The 17,496-nt window shown below is 42.2% G+C and overlaps 1 protein-coding gene across 1 annotated transcript in view; it reads right to left on the reverse strand.

Moving 5' to 3' along the window:
• GABBR2 (gamma-aminobutyric acid type B receptor subunit 2) overlaps positions 1–17,496 on the reverse strand; it is a 367,358-nt gene that overhangs the window by 137,649 nt on the left and 212,213 nt on the right. Inside the window, exon 6 of the mRNA XM_068974355.1 lies at positions 10,821–11,021. Within this exon, the coding sequence (XP_068830456.1) occupies positions 10,821–11,021 (201 nt within the window). The remainder of the gene's footprint in view (positions 1–10,820; positions 11,022–17,496) is intronic.

Below are 17,496 nucleotides of genomic sequence, written 5' to 3' on the forward strand. Positions count from 1 at the left end.
TCACTGTTCCCCGGTGAAGCCGGCGCCGATCTCCCTCAGGCAAAACAATGACAGCAGGAAGAGACACTCTCACAATTGTCTGAGAAAAGCTAACAGTTGTTCTTAAAGCAGGTCTCCGATTATTCAGGGCAGAAGAATGTCTTCCGCTGTAAAGCAGACACTGAAAACTGATTGATTACTCACGCTCTGAGGTCAAGTTTATCTTGAGAGGCTGAAAGTTTCTGAGAAAACAAGTTTTATATGAAGAGTCCCAATTACTGACAGGTTGTGCCCCACATATTTTTGAGAGGCAGTTGTTGGAACGTGGAACATCTTTTCATACAGAAATTATGTTATAAATAGTGGTTAGGTTCCCAGGCTAGCCCACACAAGTTTGCTATCCCACACTGTGACTAAACGTTATGGGTCTGCCATTCCAACAGAACCAAGCTGAGTCCTGCTTCTTGGGAGAGGGAGGTCTCACAGACAGAAGAGAGGAGAAGGGGGAAACATCTTCTATATCTCCAACTGCCACCCCCCAACCCCACAGAGCGGCAAAACCAGCAGAGTTTCTCTCTAGTACCCTTTGCGGGACGTTACAACCAGAGTCTCCTTTGGAAGGTACACTAGGGCATGGTCTACGGGCTCTTTTACTCTAGCTCGTAGGTCACCCAAGGAGCCTGTTGAGAATGCAGGGCCCTACATTTTGTTTTATTATGTCTGTGGGATAACTTGGGCAACTGTATTTTAAAAGATCTTTTAAGACTTCAAGAATACATAAATTGGTTAACATTGATTATGTCCCTATTACAATCTGATTATTGGATTTTCTCAATAGCAGCTTCCAGTTGTTTTCTGAGCCCTTTCTCAGCCTCTTTCAGTGCTGGGAAAGTCACTGTGTCTTCAGGGAGAGCCTTCCACTTAAGGAATGCTTGATGTCTATGAGATCAGTCTTCCAGATACAGACTTCATACCTATCTCCCTGTAGCTTGCTATGTCTTTCTGTGGAGCTGCAAAGAACATGTCTGCTTCCTCTTATCCATAACATATCCCAAAGAGCTGAAGTCAGTGACATGCTTACCCTGTCCTCAGTGTGCTATATTCTTCACCTTTTAAGCAAAACAGTCTCAGTTCAGACATCCACTCTATGACGAAAGAGGTTACATGAGACTAAAGCTCCCATGAAGAACATTAAGGAAAGCAGAATAAAATATAAATATGGCTATCCAAAGGTATCAGAAAGTGACCAGGACATCTAGGACTTGAAGAACCAAGATCCTGGAGGGAAAAGAAATATTTTGAGAAGAGTCCAACATTCTTTGCTGCTTCCCCTGGAGGCATTTGTTGATCTGCAAGTGGGAAGGCCAGTTGTAGGAAGAGAAAACAGTGGATCAGTGTTTTCATCAGTCCCTCAAAGATGGGAAGACAAAAAATTATAGTTCAGGGTTATCAGGGTGGCAAGGCTTATAGGGCCAAGGTCTCAGAGGAAGAGGAACCACAGGACACCAGTATGCACACTGACATCTGCACCTGTGATATTTGGTGATAACTAAGCTGCATAAGGAGGATGGCATGGCAGATCACCCCAGTATTCTTGCCTGGAGAATGAATACCCATGGACGGAGGAGTCTGGCGGGCTACAGTCCATGGGGTCACAAAGAGTCGGATATGCTTGAGTGACTAAGCACAGCACAAGCTGCAGAAAACAAGGAGGATGAGACGCCAAGTGAAAAGTGCTGGTAAGGGGATAAGAACACAAGCAGGTATGTTTAAAGTCTCAGGACATTAGGAACAAACGTTGGAATCCAGGGCCAGTAAACATCCCAGGATTTTAGTCTAGAACGTTAAAGGACAGATAGGAATAAAGTCAGACCGAAATAGACCAGATATTATGAAAACTAAAGCCAAGCCTGGAATCATCTCAGCTCTTGACTGGATAAAGTGAACTGCCCCTGTTCTGTTTGTTCAAAGAGAAAAATCTTCTCTGAAGAAAGATAATGCCACCTGTAGCTTCTTTCATTTTTCATATCGAATTCAATTAATTAAACTTACTAGGTATACTAGCTAATACGATCAAATCTTAAAAAAAAAGAAGGAAAGAAGGAAGGAAGAAAGGAAAGAAGAAAAATAGGCAACAAAGCAGATCTATAGGTGTTTCATATCTTGAATTTATTAGGCCTGGACTTTAATGTAGCAGGTTTATATGTTCAAGAAAATAGACAAAAGATACAGAATATCACCAGAAAACAGGGAGCAAAGAAAGAAAAAAAAGAATAAAATTAAAATTCTAAAAATTTTAAAATATTAATACAACAAATGAAACTAAGAACTCAATAGATGGATGAAACAGTATATTAGACACAGCAGAAAGTAGGTTAGTGAACTGAAGAAATGTTGGTAGTAAATATTCAGCCTGAGGCACAGGGAGGGAAAAAGGACAGAAAGTAAGCAATAAACATAAGAGATATATGGAATGTGTTGAAAATGTATAGCACATGTATGACTGGTGTCCTAAATTTGAGAAAAGGTTAAAAAGGTAAAAGCAGTATTTAAGGGATATTTTCCTAGAATTTCCCCAATACATATCAATCCACTGATTCATGAAGTTCCATTATGCTTTAACTCCAACCAAGATAAAACCAAACAAAACCGTACTTCAGCACAGCATATAAAACTGCTGAAGAGTCAAGCAAAGATAAAATGTTAAAAGCAGTTAGAGAAACGAAAAAAGGATGCATTATCTTCAAAAGAGCAACAGTTAGTCTGGTGGCTGATTTAACAGAAACAAGGGATGCCAGAAGACAATGAAATGACCTCTGAAAGTGCTAAAAGAACATAACAGACCACCTAGAATTCTACACCTAATTAATATATCTCTCAATATTAAAGGTGAAAGAAAATTTTAGACAATCGGAAACTGAGAGACTGTGTCTCCAGCAAAACCAAAAAAAAAGTCTTCTTTCTTTAAAAGAAAGATCAAGAGAAGTTCTATAGGCAGAAAGAAAATGATCATAAACAGAACAGAAATGAAGGGAGAAATGAGAAGTAATGAAAAGTGTAAATACATGAGTAGATCTAAATGAAACATGACATCAGTTTCAAGGACATCCAAGAAAATCTTCTTGAAGAACCAAGATGAGGGACTTAACATTACCAGGCATCAGGTCTTAAAAAACTTCAATTATTAAGGCAGTGTGGTATTGGTTAAAGGATAGGCAAATAGACCAGTGGAAGAGAACGGAAAGTCCAGAAATAGATCTCCACACACTGAAGCTAAGTCATTTCAGTCGTGTCTGACTCTGCGACACCATGCACTGTAGCCTGCCAGGCACCTCTGTCCATGGAATTCTCTGGGCAAGAATACTGGACTGGGCAGCCACTCCCTTCTCCACGGGATCTCCCTGACCCAGGGATGGAACCTGGTTCTCCTGCATTGCAGACGGATTCTTTACTGTCTGAACCACTAGGGAAGCCCCAAGAATACCGGAGTGGGTAGCCATTCCCTTCTCCAGGGGGTTCTTCCCAAACCAGGGATCGAACCCAGGTCTCCTACATTGCAGGCAAATTCTCTACTGTCTGAGTCACCAGAGAAGCCCACCTCCGATGTTACATAAAATCAGTTTCACGTGATTTCTATATCTAAAAGTGAAAGGTAAAACAAACTTCTCAAAGACAAGATAGAAAAATATCTTCATGAGCTTGGGTGGGCAAAGTTGCTTAAATAAGATACACATGATGTAAGTAATAAATATAACTGTCTAAGAATTCATACCCAGAATACAAAAAGAACTTTTACAAATCAGTGAGAAACATGCAGAGAATCCAAGTAGAAAAATGGGCAAAAGACTTGAATAGTCAGTTTATAAAAGAGAATATCAAAATGGCCAATAACGATATGAAAACAACTTCATTACTTATCAAAGAAATGCAAATTAAAATAAAAATGAGATGCCACTACTCACCCACTAGATTGGCTAAAATTGAAAAGCTAACAATGCCAAAAGTTGGTGAGTGTGTGAACCAAATGAAACTCACAATCTCTGCCAGTGGGTGTATAAATTGGTACAACCACGTTAGAAATCTGCTTGGCAGTGTCTATTATAGCTGAGCATATGCCTTCTCTATGACTCAGAAATTCCAACCCTAAGGATGCACCCAATAGTACTGTGCACATATACTTACTAAAATACATCAAATGCCTTTCAATAAATCAAATAAAAAGCATGCAAAAGTTCCACACAAAAGATTTCTGAGAGAAATTGAATGGATGGAAAGACTATATTACAAAGATATCAGTTTTTCCTAAATCAGTCTATACCATCAGTAGAATTCCAACAACAAACCAGAAAAGGTTTGTACATATAAATTGACTCATTACTCCTTTCTCCTGACCTCAAGGCTGCTGCACTGATGAAGGAAGAGAACTACAGTTTGTTGAGCACCTATTGTGTGCTTGGCACTTAGCAAGCTATTTTCCTCTGTATTACTTCATGTAATCCTTCTAAATCTGTAAAAGACATATTACTCCAGCATAATCAGAAACCATTTGAGAAAGGCCAAATGACTTGCCCAATGTCACTGTATCACTGTTGATTAGGTTCAGTTATATAATCTAACAGACAAAAATTATCGGTGACTTAAATGAAATAGTTTATTTCTCTCTCAAGTAAAAGTTGTCCATGGGTAGGTGGTGCAGGGCTTCTACAGCAACTCCACAGTATAACCAGAGACTGAGGCTCTTATCTTTATGCCCCGCTATCCTAAAGTTTCCTTCTCAAGGTCACCTCTTGACAAAATCGCTGCTATAACTCCAGCCATCTCATCCATATTTCAACCAATACAGAGGAGAAGAAAGAAGAAGGGTAAGCTCTCATCTTAAAGCAGACTTTTAGAAGTCTTGTATAATGCTTCTACTTAAATCTCACTGGTTAGACTTAGAATCCTGGCTCTATCTAGCTACATGGGAGGCTGGGAAATGTATATTTTCAGAGGAGTGGCAACATACCCAGTTAAAAATCAGAGTTATGCTACTGAAGAGGAAGAAGGGCTATGGATGTTGTATGGACAACTATCTGCCACACCACACCGTTCCTCCTGAGCCCATGTTCCTTTGCCACACCGCCCATCTCCCAGGGACGTGAGTATCTAAGGAAGCAGCCGGTAACAGGAGCTTTGTGGGGAAGGTGGGGGCAGAGGCAGCAGCATCATAAAGCTTGACTCCCTGGGGAGCATCTCTACTTTTCCATAGCAACTTCTCATCCTCTCTAGAGCCCAGAGCTTCCTAAAAGCCCCAGGTTCTTTGTTATGGAGCTCCCATGGCAGTGACAAAGAGATGCGTGCAGCTTTCCCCAGGTCATTGCTCTAATTTGAGGACTCATTAGATTTCTGTTTCCTTTTGTTCTGCTGTGTTGGATAAACAGTCGTGGGTGGTCACAGAAGTTTCTTGCTGGAAAACATTACAGAAGTCTTCCAAAGAAAGAGCCTGTGCCTTTGGTGGAGGGTTGGGGCCACTTCTGAGGTTCCCACTGATTCCAGGGTTCTGTGAACACTTCCATCTGGTGCCTTGGCCCAACTCTGTGTATCTCAGCAGGAGAATGGTAACAAGGAAGAATGTCCTTATTGGAGAGGCTAAGCCATCACTGGAATTTTATACCAAAATTATAAATACTCACAGTGGAAACAATCCCAATGGGACATTGAAGAGTGAAAGCTGACACTGGAAATCACCAATGTCAACAGAGTCACTTTAGGGGAATAGAGTGGTGATGGGGAACTTTAACAAGGAGAAAGAGACATGAGAGCCAAAGCAAGTATCCAGAGGCTGTTTATGGGAGGTTCTGGAAAACTGAGCTCTGAATGTGCTCGGGGAAGCCCGAAGGTCTGCACTTGTCCTGTTGCTGGAAATTCCAACTGGCAGGGACTGATGAATGTGCCGGGGATGGAGACCTTGTTATTCCTCCTCCCAGAAATCTCCTGGATGCCAATGAACAAGCTGGGGCAGCTTGGCACTGGAGACAGGCGTATGGAAGAGGGAACTGCAGAGAATGCATTCCAGGAGGGCCCGCTATTCCACCCGATTCTGTGACTTTATCATGGGTCACCTCTCTCCTGGGGGTTCCAGAGTTTAACATTATAACCATATCACACAGCTCACTGTAATAACTCAGTATCATACCTACACAGAGTCAGATAATTTTACTGTGAAAGGATGCTAGGAGTTATATGGTCCAAATCTCTCATTTTCAGTTGAGGAAACTGAGGCCCAGGGATAGTGAGGATCTAGCTGAGGTGGCAGACTAGTTGGTGACTATGCCAGGATTGGCACTAAATCCTGATTACTAGACTTACGCTGTCCTGTTCTGCCACTTACTAACGGGCCCACTAAGACATCACAAAAAGGGCCGACTTGGATGTGCTCTGCTCCTAGGCATGTCCCAAGTTGAGAGGAAAAGCATGGAAGAGGGGAAGGGGCAGTGAGTGGGAACTTAGCAGTCCTGGTTTCCAGTCCCTGGATCTGTCCCTGACCTGCTGGGTGACATTATCAGTGTCCTGGGGTAGCCATAACAAATTTCCACAAACTCGGTGGTTTAAACAGAAACTTATTGGCTCACAGTTATAGAGGCCAGAAGACTGAAACTAAGGTGCTGGCAGCATTGGTTCCCTCTGGAAGCTCCAAGGGGAATCCATTCCATGCCTTTCTTCTAGATTCTGGAGGCTGCCAGAAATCCCTGGAGTTCCTTGTCTTATAATTCCAATCTCTGGCTCCATCTTCACATGATCTTCTCCAAATAGCAAACCTCCTCTGCCTTTTCTTTATAAGAATATTTGTCATTATGGCAACCCACTCCAGTACTCTGGTGTGGAGAATCCCATGGACGGAGGAGCCTGGTGGGCTACACTCCATGGGGTTGCAAAGAGTCAGACAAGACTGAGCAACTTCACTTTCACTTTCAGGTAGTGGCGCTAGTGGAAAAGAACCTTCCTGCCAGTGCAGAAGATATAAGAGATGCAGGTTCGATCCTTGGGTTGGGAAGATCCCCTGGAGAGAAATGGCAACCCACGCTAGTACTCTTGCCTGGAGAATCCCATGGACAGAGGAGCCCGAGGGCTACAATCCACGCAGTTGCACAGAGCTGGACATGACTGAAGCAACTTAGCACACATGTCTGCAGGTAGTCCAGGATAATCTCATCACAAGATCCTTAAATTAATTACATCCATAAAGACTCTTTTCCCAAATAAGGTCACGTTCACAAGTTCTAAGTGTTCGGAACCGGACATATCCTTTTAGGGGCCACCGTTCCTGTTTAACCCACTACAAGGATCCTGGGTGTGCTAGTCCCCTTTCTGCTCCTCGGCTTTTCTATGTGTAAACAGTGAGGGTGGAAGAGTCCACTGACTTGGTTCTGTAAGTGTTTGCTTGTTTCATGGATACTGACAGATCCCAGAATACAGGTACTTACCCAACAGCCTGTGCCATGCTGACCAAGGTCCCCAGCAGTCACATATACCACAAAACCAAATGCAAGAACTATTTCATGACTTTCTAGAACTTTCTTGAGCCATATAGTCTTGAGGGTTGGTTGGGGAAGTTGGCTTGTGGTCAGACCACAAATAGCAATGCCTCATCAACTCTGGGCCCCACACCCTGTTGAGAGAGCATTCAACACGATCAAGTACAGAGAATGGGCTGAGCACAGGAAGGGGCCTGACAAAAACAATCTGTGCAGGGCAAGGGCCAAGGGGAGGTGAGTGAACCCTTCCCTTCAGAAGCAAAAGGAAGAAGCAGCCCAAAACCTCAGTAATCAAGATTAAAAAAAAAAAAAAAGAATCAAAACTAATGCAAAAAAAATCCACGATGAGCAAAAATTTAAATAAAGACAAGATGTGTTTCTGTAATTATGTGGCTCAAATCAGTTCACCCTAATGGTGGCCTTGTGGATCCTGTCTTTATTTAACATTTTGATATTTTGTTCATCGTGGATTTTCCCACTGAGGTCCTTGGCACCCCCTTAAATTCTGCCCTTAGACCTGGCCCTGGAACTATGAGTTACAACTGGAGGGGTGGGCCCATGAGGGACAAGGAATGCCTACAGGGATATGACGGTTGCCAACAGGACCTGTGGAGGCCCAGAGGGGCCAGTGGGGAAAATTAAGGGATCAGTTCTAAGTCCTGTGCTACTGGAAGGATCTGAGAGTCTGATGGGAGGCTGGTCTACGTGACCCATTGTTGTTGTTTAGTCGCTAAGTCATGTTATTTTTGACCCCATGGATTGTAACCCACCAGGCTGGGGACTTCCCAGGCATGAATACCGGAGTGGGTTGCCATTTCTTTCTCCAGGGGAGCTTCTCGATCCAGAGATCAAACTGGAGTCTCCTGCATTGGCAGGCAGATTATTTACCACTGAGCTACCAGGGAAGCCTGTCAGGAGAGCCCTAAACCCAGAATCCCAGAGGCAAAGAGGCTGAAAATTTCCCTGTGTAACTTCAATCTTTCAACCTTAAGATTGTAAGAAATGCTGTCTCTTGCCTCAATGACTGTGGGACAAGGACTGGGTCACCTGCAATTTCAGAGCTGCACCAAGCAGGAAGGCTGCCTGGCTCTGCTCCTGATGGCATTGCTCCATCTGGGGAGACCCAGGAGTGGGTAACCCACATTGTACGGTGAAGCGAAGAGCCCCAGGAGTAGCTCCAAGATGCCCATTCATGTGTATAGTGATATGGGGATGAGGTCAACCTTTTTTCCGTGTGTGCTAAGTGGCTTCAGTCGTGTCTGACTCTCTGCAACCCTATGGACTAGAGCCCGCCAGGCTCCTCTGTCCATGGGATTCTCCAGGCAAGAATACTAGAGTGGGTTGCCATGCCCTCCTCCACGGGATCTTCCCGACCCAGTGATCAAACCCTCTTATGTCTCCTGCATTGGCAGGTGGGTTCTTTACCACTAGTGCCACCTGGAAAGCCTCAGACTCCTCACTGGCCCCAAATTTAAAAATTTAAAATTAAAAAGGAAAGCCAGTGACTTGGGAGGTGTTAAGATTCCCAGGTAGCTCAAATGGTAAAGAATCTGCCTGCAATGCTGGATATCTGGGTTCAGTTCCTGATTGGAAAGATCCCCTGGAGAAGGGCATGGCAACCCACTCTAGTATTCTTGCCCGGAGAATTCCATGGACAGAGGAGCGTGGCAGATAGTCCATGGGGTCACAAAGAGTCGGACACGACTGAGCAACTAATGCTTTTTGGAAGATGATATAAAGTCAAAATGTTTATTCCAAAAAACACTGCAAAAAAAAATGACCTTCCCAAAATGCATTCCTGTGCATTTCTACATCCATGCCTAGGTAGCATTCAGGCTCCTTGGAATGACATTTGTGGCCCTTGGGGCATCTCATAGCCCTTATCCCCACTTAGCTTCACAGATCTCATGTGTAATCATTTTCATCTTTGGTCTTCCTTAAGTTTCTCATTTTAATTATTATATTGTCTGCCTGCATGGAAATTTCTTCTTAGTTTTTGTACTTTCCTCAAATTTTATACTATTTTTAGATTAAAGTATAGAGTATCCCTGGACCCAAGAATCTTCTAATAAACTGCAAACTTCAACACCTTTAAAAATAACATTTACTGAAATAAAAATGAGTTGTTTCTACTCATTATTCAGCATGTCCCCAAACTTTATATGGTCACTGACTCAAGCATGAAAATACTTCTTTCAATATTTTCTACCCAGAATGTTTTTCCAGGCCCTTTCAGGTGCCACATGATTTAAAGAGCTGCTTATAAAATGTGTCCTAATGATTTGCCATTTTTGGACAAATCAATAAATCATTCTTGTAGTATTGGCTCTGATTGAGAATAAATAATGGATAAAACTAAATACATATATATATATATATATTTACTTTACTAGGAAACTGATTCTTCAAGTGAAATTGAAGGTGGGTGGAGGATTTAAAAATCTGAGATAAAAGGAGACAGAAGAGAATCACGTGCCCTGCTGTACTAAACTTCGGCTGGTGGTTAGAACTGAGAGATGGATGTTGCCATCATCACCTTCCGATTCTTGATAATGCTTTCAATGATAGAGAATAGTATACTTTGGAAATACTTTTACATACACCAAGCTACCTGTTCTCTCACAGCCCTATGATAAAAGCAGGCCAGGGGTTAGTTGTCCCTAGTAGGAACATCCTTAGTGGAGGCCTGAGGACGTAACCACACTGCCAAGGTCCGCCTCCCAGCTATGACAGAATAAGGTGCCAGGCGCCATGCCAGCCACATTGCACAACCTGCCAACCAGTCCTCCTTTTGACCCCAGAGGAGGATATTTGCACTGCTATGATACAGATGAAAAAAAAACAGCAGCTCAGAAAACTCAAGCTCAAGGTCACATATCTGGTAACTGGGGTTTGGACCAGTGTTTCTGGTCTTCAGTACCTGTTTCCCCAAGTCTACTTGAGGGGTTATTCTTCTCCTCCAGGCTGACAGGAGCATCAGTTAGACTGAGAAATGACATTCCAGGTCAGAGGGTGCAGGGGATGGTGGTCTCGTCTGAAAGTCAATGCCTACAGTTGGTGCTATAACAGCCAGGACTCCATCCCTTACACATACACTGTGTTATGTGCTTAGAAAGCACCCTTACCTCATTTGATTCCCACAATTCCCTAGAAGAGGGAGACAGCCAGATATACTCCTTTAACAAATACAAGATTTATTTATACTCCTATAACAAATAACAAATAGAGGCTCAAAGAGGTCAAATGATTTGCTGAAAATCACACAGCAAAGGCCAAAACAAGATCTGGGGGCTTTCTGCTGACATCACTGGACAATATGGCACTGACCTTTCCGGAGATGGTCTTGATCTGCTTGGAGCTCAGGGGCTCGAAGTCCACACCAATGTAGCCCTCCATGGCAGTAAGCAGATGCTTCCGGAGACAACGCGAGGAGTTGGCTTCTGCGTGCACCTGCTCCCACCAGGAAGGCTCATACCAGCCCGGGATGATCCACTGGTATTTGCTCCCATACATATTCTCCTCATATGCCTGCAAGAGATGGGTTGATCATGAAGGCACCAAGAGACAAACATTTTTTTCAAAGCTTTGAAACCTGTGGGAAAGGTGGAGGTGGGGGGAGTGACTCAGGCTTCCTCATACCAGAGGATTTGTTAATTTTTCCATTACTTGCTTGGTCTCCTCCTCATCATCTCTCAAGGTATCCAAAGTAGTTTATAGGAAACGTATACTAAAATAATAAAACACTGAATAAAAATGAAAATGCAAGTGCCTGGGAAAATATAAATTATAATATGCTTACTGGAGGTAATATGCTTATTGGTGGTATCTTCCTGGGTCAGGAAGATCCCCTGGAGAAGGGAATGGCTACCCACTCCAGTATTTGTGCCTGGAGAATTTCATGGACAGAGGAGCCTGGTGTGCTGCACCCATGGGGTTGGACATGACTTGGCGACTAAACAACAACAAATAAGAATCCGCCTGCAGTGCAGGAGACCCAGCTTCAATCCCTGGGTCAGGAAGATCCCCTGGAGGAGGGAATGGCAACCTACTCCAGTATTCTTGCCTGGAGAATCCCCAAGGAAAGAGGAGCCTGGTGGGCTACAGTCCATAGATTTGCAAAGAGTCAGACATGACTAAGTGACTAACACTACTGGAGGTAACAGAGGACAGATGAGTCCACCGAAGGTTCCAACACTATAGGCAATGAACTTCCTGGCAACCCAAGAGAAAAGGGCAATGATATTAATTGCAGAGCTCTCACTTTCACTAATGAGAAAAAACACCAGTCCCTCAAGGACACAAAATGTTTTCTAGGCTTTAATCCCTGAAAAAAACAAGCCTCATATGGAGGATACTGTCAAATTAGCTAGCATGGTATCAACAGTGTCCCCACAACAAACAGATTTCATAAGGCTATTTTTGTATAGATTTTTACGAAAAGCTGGGATCATAATCTTAAAATATAACTCAAGGGGGAACAATTTTGCAAGGGGGCCAAGAAAATTTAATGTAAGCATGCAACTTATGTAAGATGCCACTTGGCAAACTGAACATCCCTCTGAATCTTTACCCAAAGCATGGTGGGCATAAATCCAGATCCTAAAAAAAGTCCCTTATATTTATATGCTTTACGCCCATCTTATTGGTTCTTCATGTTCACCATTTGAGATGGTCTGGGCAGAGTTTATTAACCTCATTTTAGAGATGAAGAAATTGGGAACCAGAGAGGGAAAGTCACTTCTGCAAGGTCACAGAGTCTGGAACCTAGGTCTCCTCCTCTTATGCTGCACAGCCACACTGCCTAATTCCCATTTAAGCCAAAAATTGTCAGACTGTTCTCATACACCCCCACTTGGCTTTAATTCTTACTGTGGTGATTTTACATCAGGAAAAACATGATTTTTGATAGCTTATATGCACCCAGAAAGTCCCAAAGTGTAGGAATGTCACATTCCATCAAAGCTGGGTCCAGAATGGAGTTTCTGAGTAGAGCTCACAGCCCTCTCAGGAATCAAAATGCCCGGAAGTGACTATAGACAGTGATGGTTATGCAGTGCTCTAGGTGTGCTGTAATGAACTGCATACATTTAAAATGTGAGCCTGAAACAATCCAGCAATTCGTTCCAGGGGAGTTACCTATGTTAGGAGCACACATGGGGAAAACAATTCATGTCACACCCTTTATGTTCCTTGACTTACAAGAAAGACAGCATATGGAAGAGAGGAGCCTGTAGGATGGTTCTGGATGCCTGGGAGGTTTTGGTTGCCCTCCACTTAGGTTCTAGCATGCTACGCCAAGGTCTGCCCAGAAAGGTGGGCCAGAGCCCCTATTAGTTGTGTCTGATACAGAATAGTTATTATCAAGTCCATGAGTTGGAGGAGTGTTCCTTTCATTCCTGCATCTGAGGAGGCAATTCTAAAATTCTCTCAACACCTGAAAAAGCCCAGCCTGCAGTGTGAAGCATCTGGGGTAAAGGTGAATTAGAATATTTGTTCCTTAACTTCAGCTCAGATTCCATCTCCATGGCCTCTATTCATTGATTCAGTGAAGACTCCAGAGAGTAAACTGAGATTGTTTCATAAAACAGCTCTTCAACTATCTCAAGTCAATGATCACACTGCCTGTTCTCTAGAATCCTCCAGTGATACGGAACTTTCACCTCCCTCATTCTAGACACTGGACTTTTCATGATGCAGCCTCAGATCCTAGTCATTTTCCCAGCAACTACATTATACTGTTGCCCCAATCAAAGCTGTTGTAGAAAAACACAGCCCTTATATTACAATCACATAACAAAACCACAGTTCAACAAAAGAAGGCAGCCACCTGGGGTTTAGCCCACAGAAACTTTTTTTTGTTTGTTTTCTAAAGATAATCCCAGATCCTGGCTGGGGGCTAAACCTTTGAACAAAAGGGTCATTCCAATGATTCCAGGTTATTTAATCAGTGGTCAAACCTGTGAGGGAGATTCCTTGGTGCTCATAGTAAAGAATCCTGCAATTGAGGAGCCACAGGAGATGCAGGTTCAACCCCTGGGTCAGGAAGATCCCCTGGGGCAGTAAATGGCAACCCACTCCAGTATTCTTGCCTGGGAAATCCCATAGACAGAGGAGCCTGGCGGGCTACAGTCCATAGCGTCTCAGAGTCAGACATGACTGAAGCGACTTAGCACTCACTCACTCAAAACATGTGAGACTTCACAACTCTCATCTTTCACTGGCAGAGAGGAACTCACATATATTGAACCCCTATTATGTGCTTGGCCATTTATATACAGTATCTTATTTTATTCTCACAATAACCCTATGATGTGTATGCTATTATCTCTATTTTATAGACAAAGAAACTGAGCCTTACAGATTGAGGAATTTGCCCAAACACATTCAGTTAAGTCAAGAGGACAAGATCCAAAGCCTATTTTTTTGTTTTAATTTCCTTCCATTCTCAGCAAAACAAAATAAAACTTTTCTGAAGCTTTCTCAGTCTTTTCTTATTTTGGCCACATCGCTCAGCTTGTGGGATCTCAGTTCCCCAACCAAGGATTCAACCGGGGCCATAGCAGTGAAAGCCCAGGATCCTAAACCACCAGGCCACCAGGGAATTAAGTTTTTTCAGTCTTAAAAGGTGAGGCAAGATAGCCCCACATATTAAGAATAGATGCTAAGTAAGAGTCAATAGACAGAGAGACAACATGAGGAAGTCTTTTCATCAGACACAAAGACAGATTTGCATTCCTCTGAGATGAAAGACCATGTGATCATTTGGAAGCAGCATGGAGTGGGAATCCAGGAAACTCCCAGGAATCTGCTGTGATAGCTCTTTAACCTGCCACTGTTCTACTAGGTGTTCCTTGTGAGTGAATTTTCCACAGAAGCTCAGTCCATTTGAATGACAACATATTTTGTTTAGAACATTAGTCAATTTTGATGAAGATAAAATTTTTTCCACTGATCTCCTGGGGAAAAGAAAACCATAGTCAAACCAATTCTGTGCCATATAGCATCTGGGTAATCTGGCCCATAACTCCTTGGATCTTGCTTTTCTCACCTATAGCCTGTGGAAGGCAAAGCCCATCTCATTGGGTTGGTGTAGGAATTGAATGAGGAACATAAAAGCAACCTAATCAAAAATGGGCAGAAGATCTAAACAGACATTTCTCCAAAGAAGACATACAAGTGGCCAATAGGCACATGAAAAGATGCTAAACATCACTAGTTATTAGAGAAATGTGAAGCAAGACAATAAGATTTCACATCACATGGTTAGAATGGTCATCATTAAAATACAAACAACATTATATTTACAATATCTATAAATAATAAATGCTGGAGAGAATGTGGAGAAAATGGAACTTTCTAACACTGTTGGTATGAATGTAAATTGGCACAGCCACTATGGAAAATAGTATGGAGGCTCCTTAAAAAAACGCAAATAGAATTGTTATCAGTTCAGTTCAGTTGCTCAGTTGCGTCCGACTCTTTGCGACCCCATGGACTGCAGCATGACAGGCCTCCCTATATATCATCAACTCCCGGAGCTTGCTCAAACTCATGTCCATCGAGTTGGTGATGCCAACCAACCATCTCATTCTCTGTTATCCCCTTCTTCTTCTGTCTTCAGTCTTTCCCAGCATCAGGGTCTTTTCATCTGAGTCAGTTCTTCACATCATGTCGCCAAAGTACTGGAGTTTCAGCTTCAGCATCAGTCCTTCCAATGAACATTCAGGACTGATTTCCTTTTGGATGGACTGGTTGAATCTCCTTGCAGTCCAAGGGACTCTCAAGAGTCTTCTCCAACACCACGGTTCAAAAGCATCAATTCTTCTGCACTCAGCTTTTTTATGATCCAACATTCACATCCATACATGACTACCGGAAAAACCATGGCTTTGATTAGATGGACCTTTGTCGGCAAAGTAATATCTCTGCTTTTTAAATGCTGTCTAGGTTGGTCATAGCTTTTCTTCCAAGAAGCAAGTGTCTTTTAATTTCATGGCTGCAGTCACCATCTGCAGTGATTTTGGAGCCCAAGAAAAAAAGTCTGTCACTGTTTCCATTGTTTCTTCATCTATTTGCCATGAAATGATGAGACCAGATGCCATGATCTTAGTTTTTTGAATGTTGAGTTTTAAGCCAGCTTTTTCACTCCCCTCTTTTACTTTCGTCAAGAGGCTCTTTAGCTCCTCTTCACTTTCTGTCATAAGGGTGGTGTCATCTACGTATCTGAGGTTATTGATATTTCTCCTGGCAATCTTGATTCCAGCTTGTGCTTCATCCAGCCCAGTATTTCACATGATGTACTCTGCATAGAAGTTAAATAAGCAGAGTGACAATATACAGCCTTGACCTACTCTTTTCCCAATTTAGAACCAGTCTGTTGTTCCATGTCCAGTTCTAACTGTTGCTTCTTGACCTGCATACAGATTTCCCAGGAAGCAGGTAAGGTATGATCCAGTCCTGGGCATATATCTGGAGAAAAATCTAACTTGAAAAGACACATGCACCCCTATATATGTATACATATATAGCTGATAATACTTTGCTGTACAGCATAAACTAACACAACATTGCAAAGCAACTATATTCTTTGTATAAAATAAAAACTTAAACCTTAAAACAAATAAATAAAATAAAAGATACATAGAACCCTTATGTTCATAGCAGTACTACTTATTTACAATAGGCAAGACACGGAAGTAACCTAAATATCCACTGACAGATAAAAGGGTAACAAAGATGTGGTACAGCCAGAAGGAAAGGCAGGACATACTTAAAGTGATGAAAGAGAAAAACCTACAACCCAAATTACTGTACCCAGCAAGGATCTCATTCAGATATGAAGGAAGAATCAAAAGCTTTACAGACAAGCAAAAGCTGAGAGAATTCAGCACCACCAAACCAGCTTCTCAACAAATGCTAAAGGATCTTCTCTAGATAGGAAACACAGAAAGGGTGTATAAACTCAAACCCAAAACAGCAAAGTAAATGGCAACGCGACCATACTTATCAATAATTACCTTAAATGTAAATGGGTTGAATGCCCCAACCAAAAGACAAAGACTGGCTGAATGGATACAAAAACAAGACCCCTGTATATGCTGTCTACAAGAGACCAACCTCAAAACAAGAGACACATACAGACTGAAAGTGAAGGGCTGGAAAAAGATATTTCATGCAAATGGAGACCAAAAAAAAGCAGGAGTAGCAATACTCATATCAGATAAAATAGACTTTAAAACAAAGGCTGTGAAAAGAGACAAAGACAGTACATAATGATCAAAGAATCAAACCAAGAAGAAAATATAACAATTATAAATATATATGCACCCAACATAGGGGTACTGCAATATGTAAGGCAAATGCTAACAAGTATGAAAGGGGAAATTAACAATAACACAATAATAGCGGAAGATTTTAATACCCTGCTCACACCTATGGATAGATCAACTAAACAGAAAATTAACAAGGAAACACAAACTTTAAATGACACAATGGACCAGCTAGACCTAATTGATATCTACAGGACATTTCACCCCAAAACAATGAATTTCACCTTTTTCTCAAGTGTGCATGGAACCTTCTCCAGGATACATCACATCATAAATCTAGCTTTGGTAAATTCAAAAAAATGGAAATTATTCCAATCATCTTTTCCGGCCACAATGCAGTAAGATTAGTTAGTTAGTTAAGTCACTCAGTCGTGTCCGACTCTTTGCGACCTCATGGACTATAGCTCACCAGGCTCCTCCTTCCATGGGATTCTCCAGGCAAGAATACTGGAGTGGGTTGCCATTTCCTTCTCCAGGGGACCTTCCCAACCCACAGATCGAACATAGGTCTCCCACATTGCAGGCAGATGCTCTAACCCCTGAGTCACCCAGGAAGCAGTAAGATTAGATCTCAATTATAGGAAAAAAACTATTAAAAATTTCAACACATGGAGGCTAAACAACACACTTCTGAATAATCAACAAATCATAAAAGAAATAAAAAAAGAAATCAA

This window comes from Capricornis sumatraensis, chromosome 6 (assembly GCF_032405125.1).
Source record: "Capricornis sumatraensis isolate serow.1 chromosome 6, serow.2, whole genome shotgun sequence".
NCBI classification, from domain to species: domain Eukaryota; kingdom Metazoa; phylum Chordata; class Mammalia; order Artiodactyla; family Bovidae; genus Capricornis; species Capricornis sumatraensis.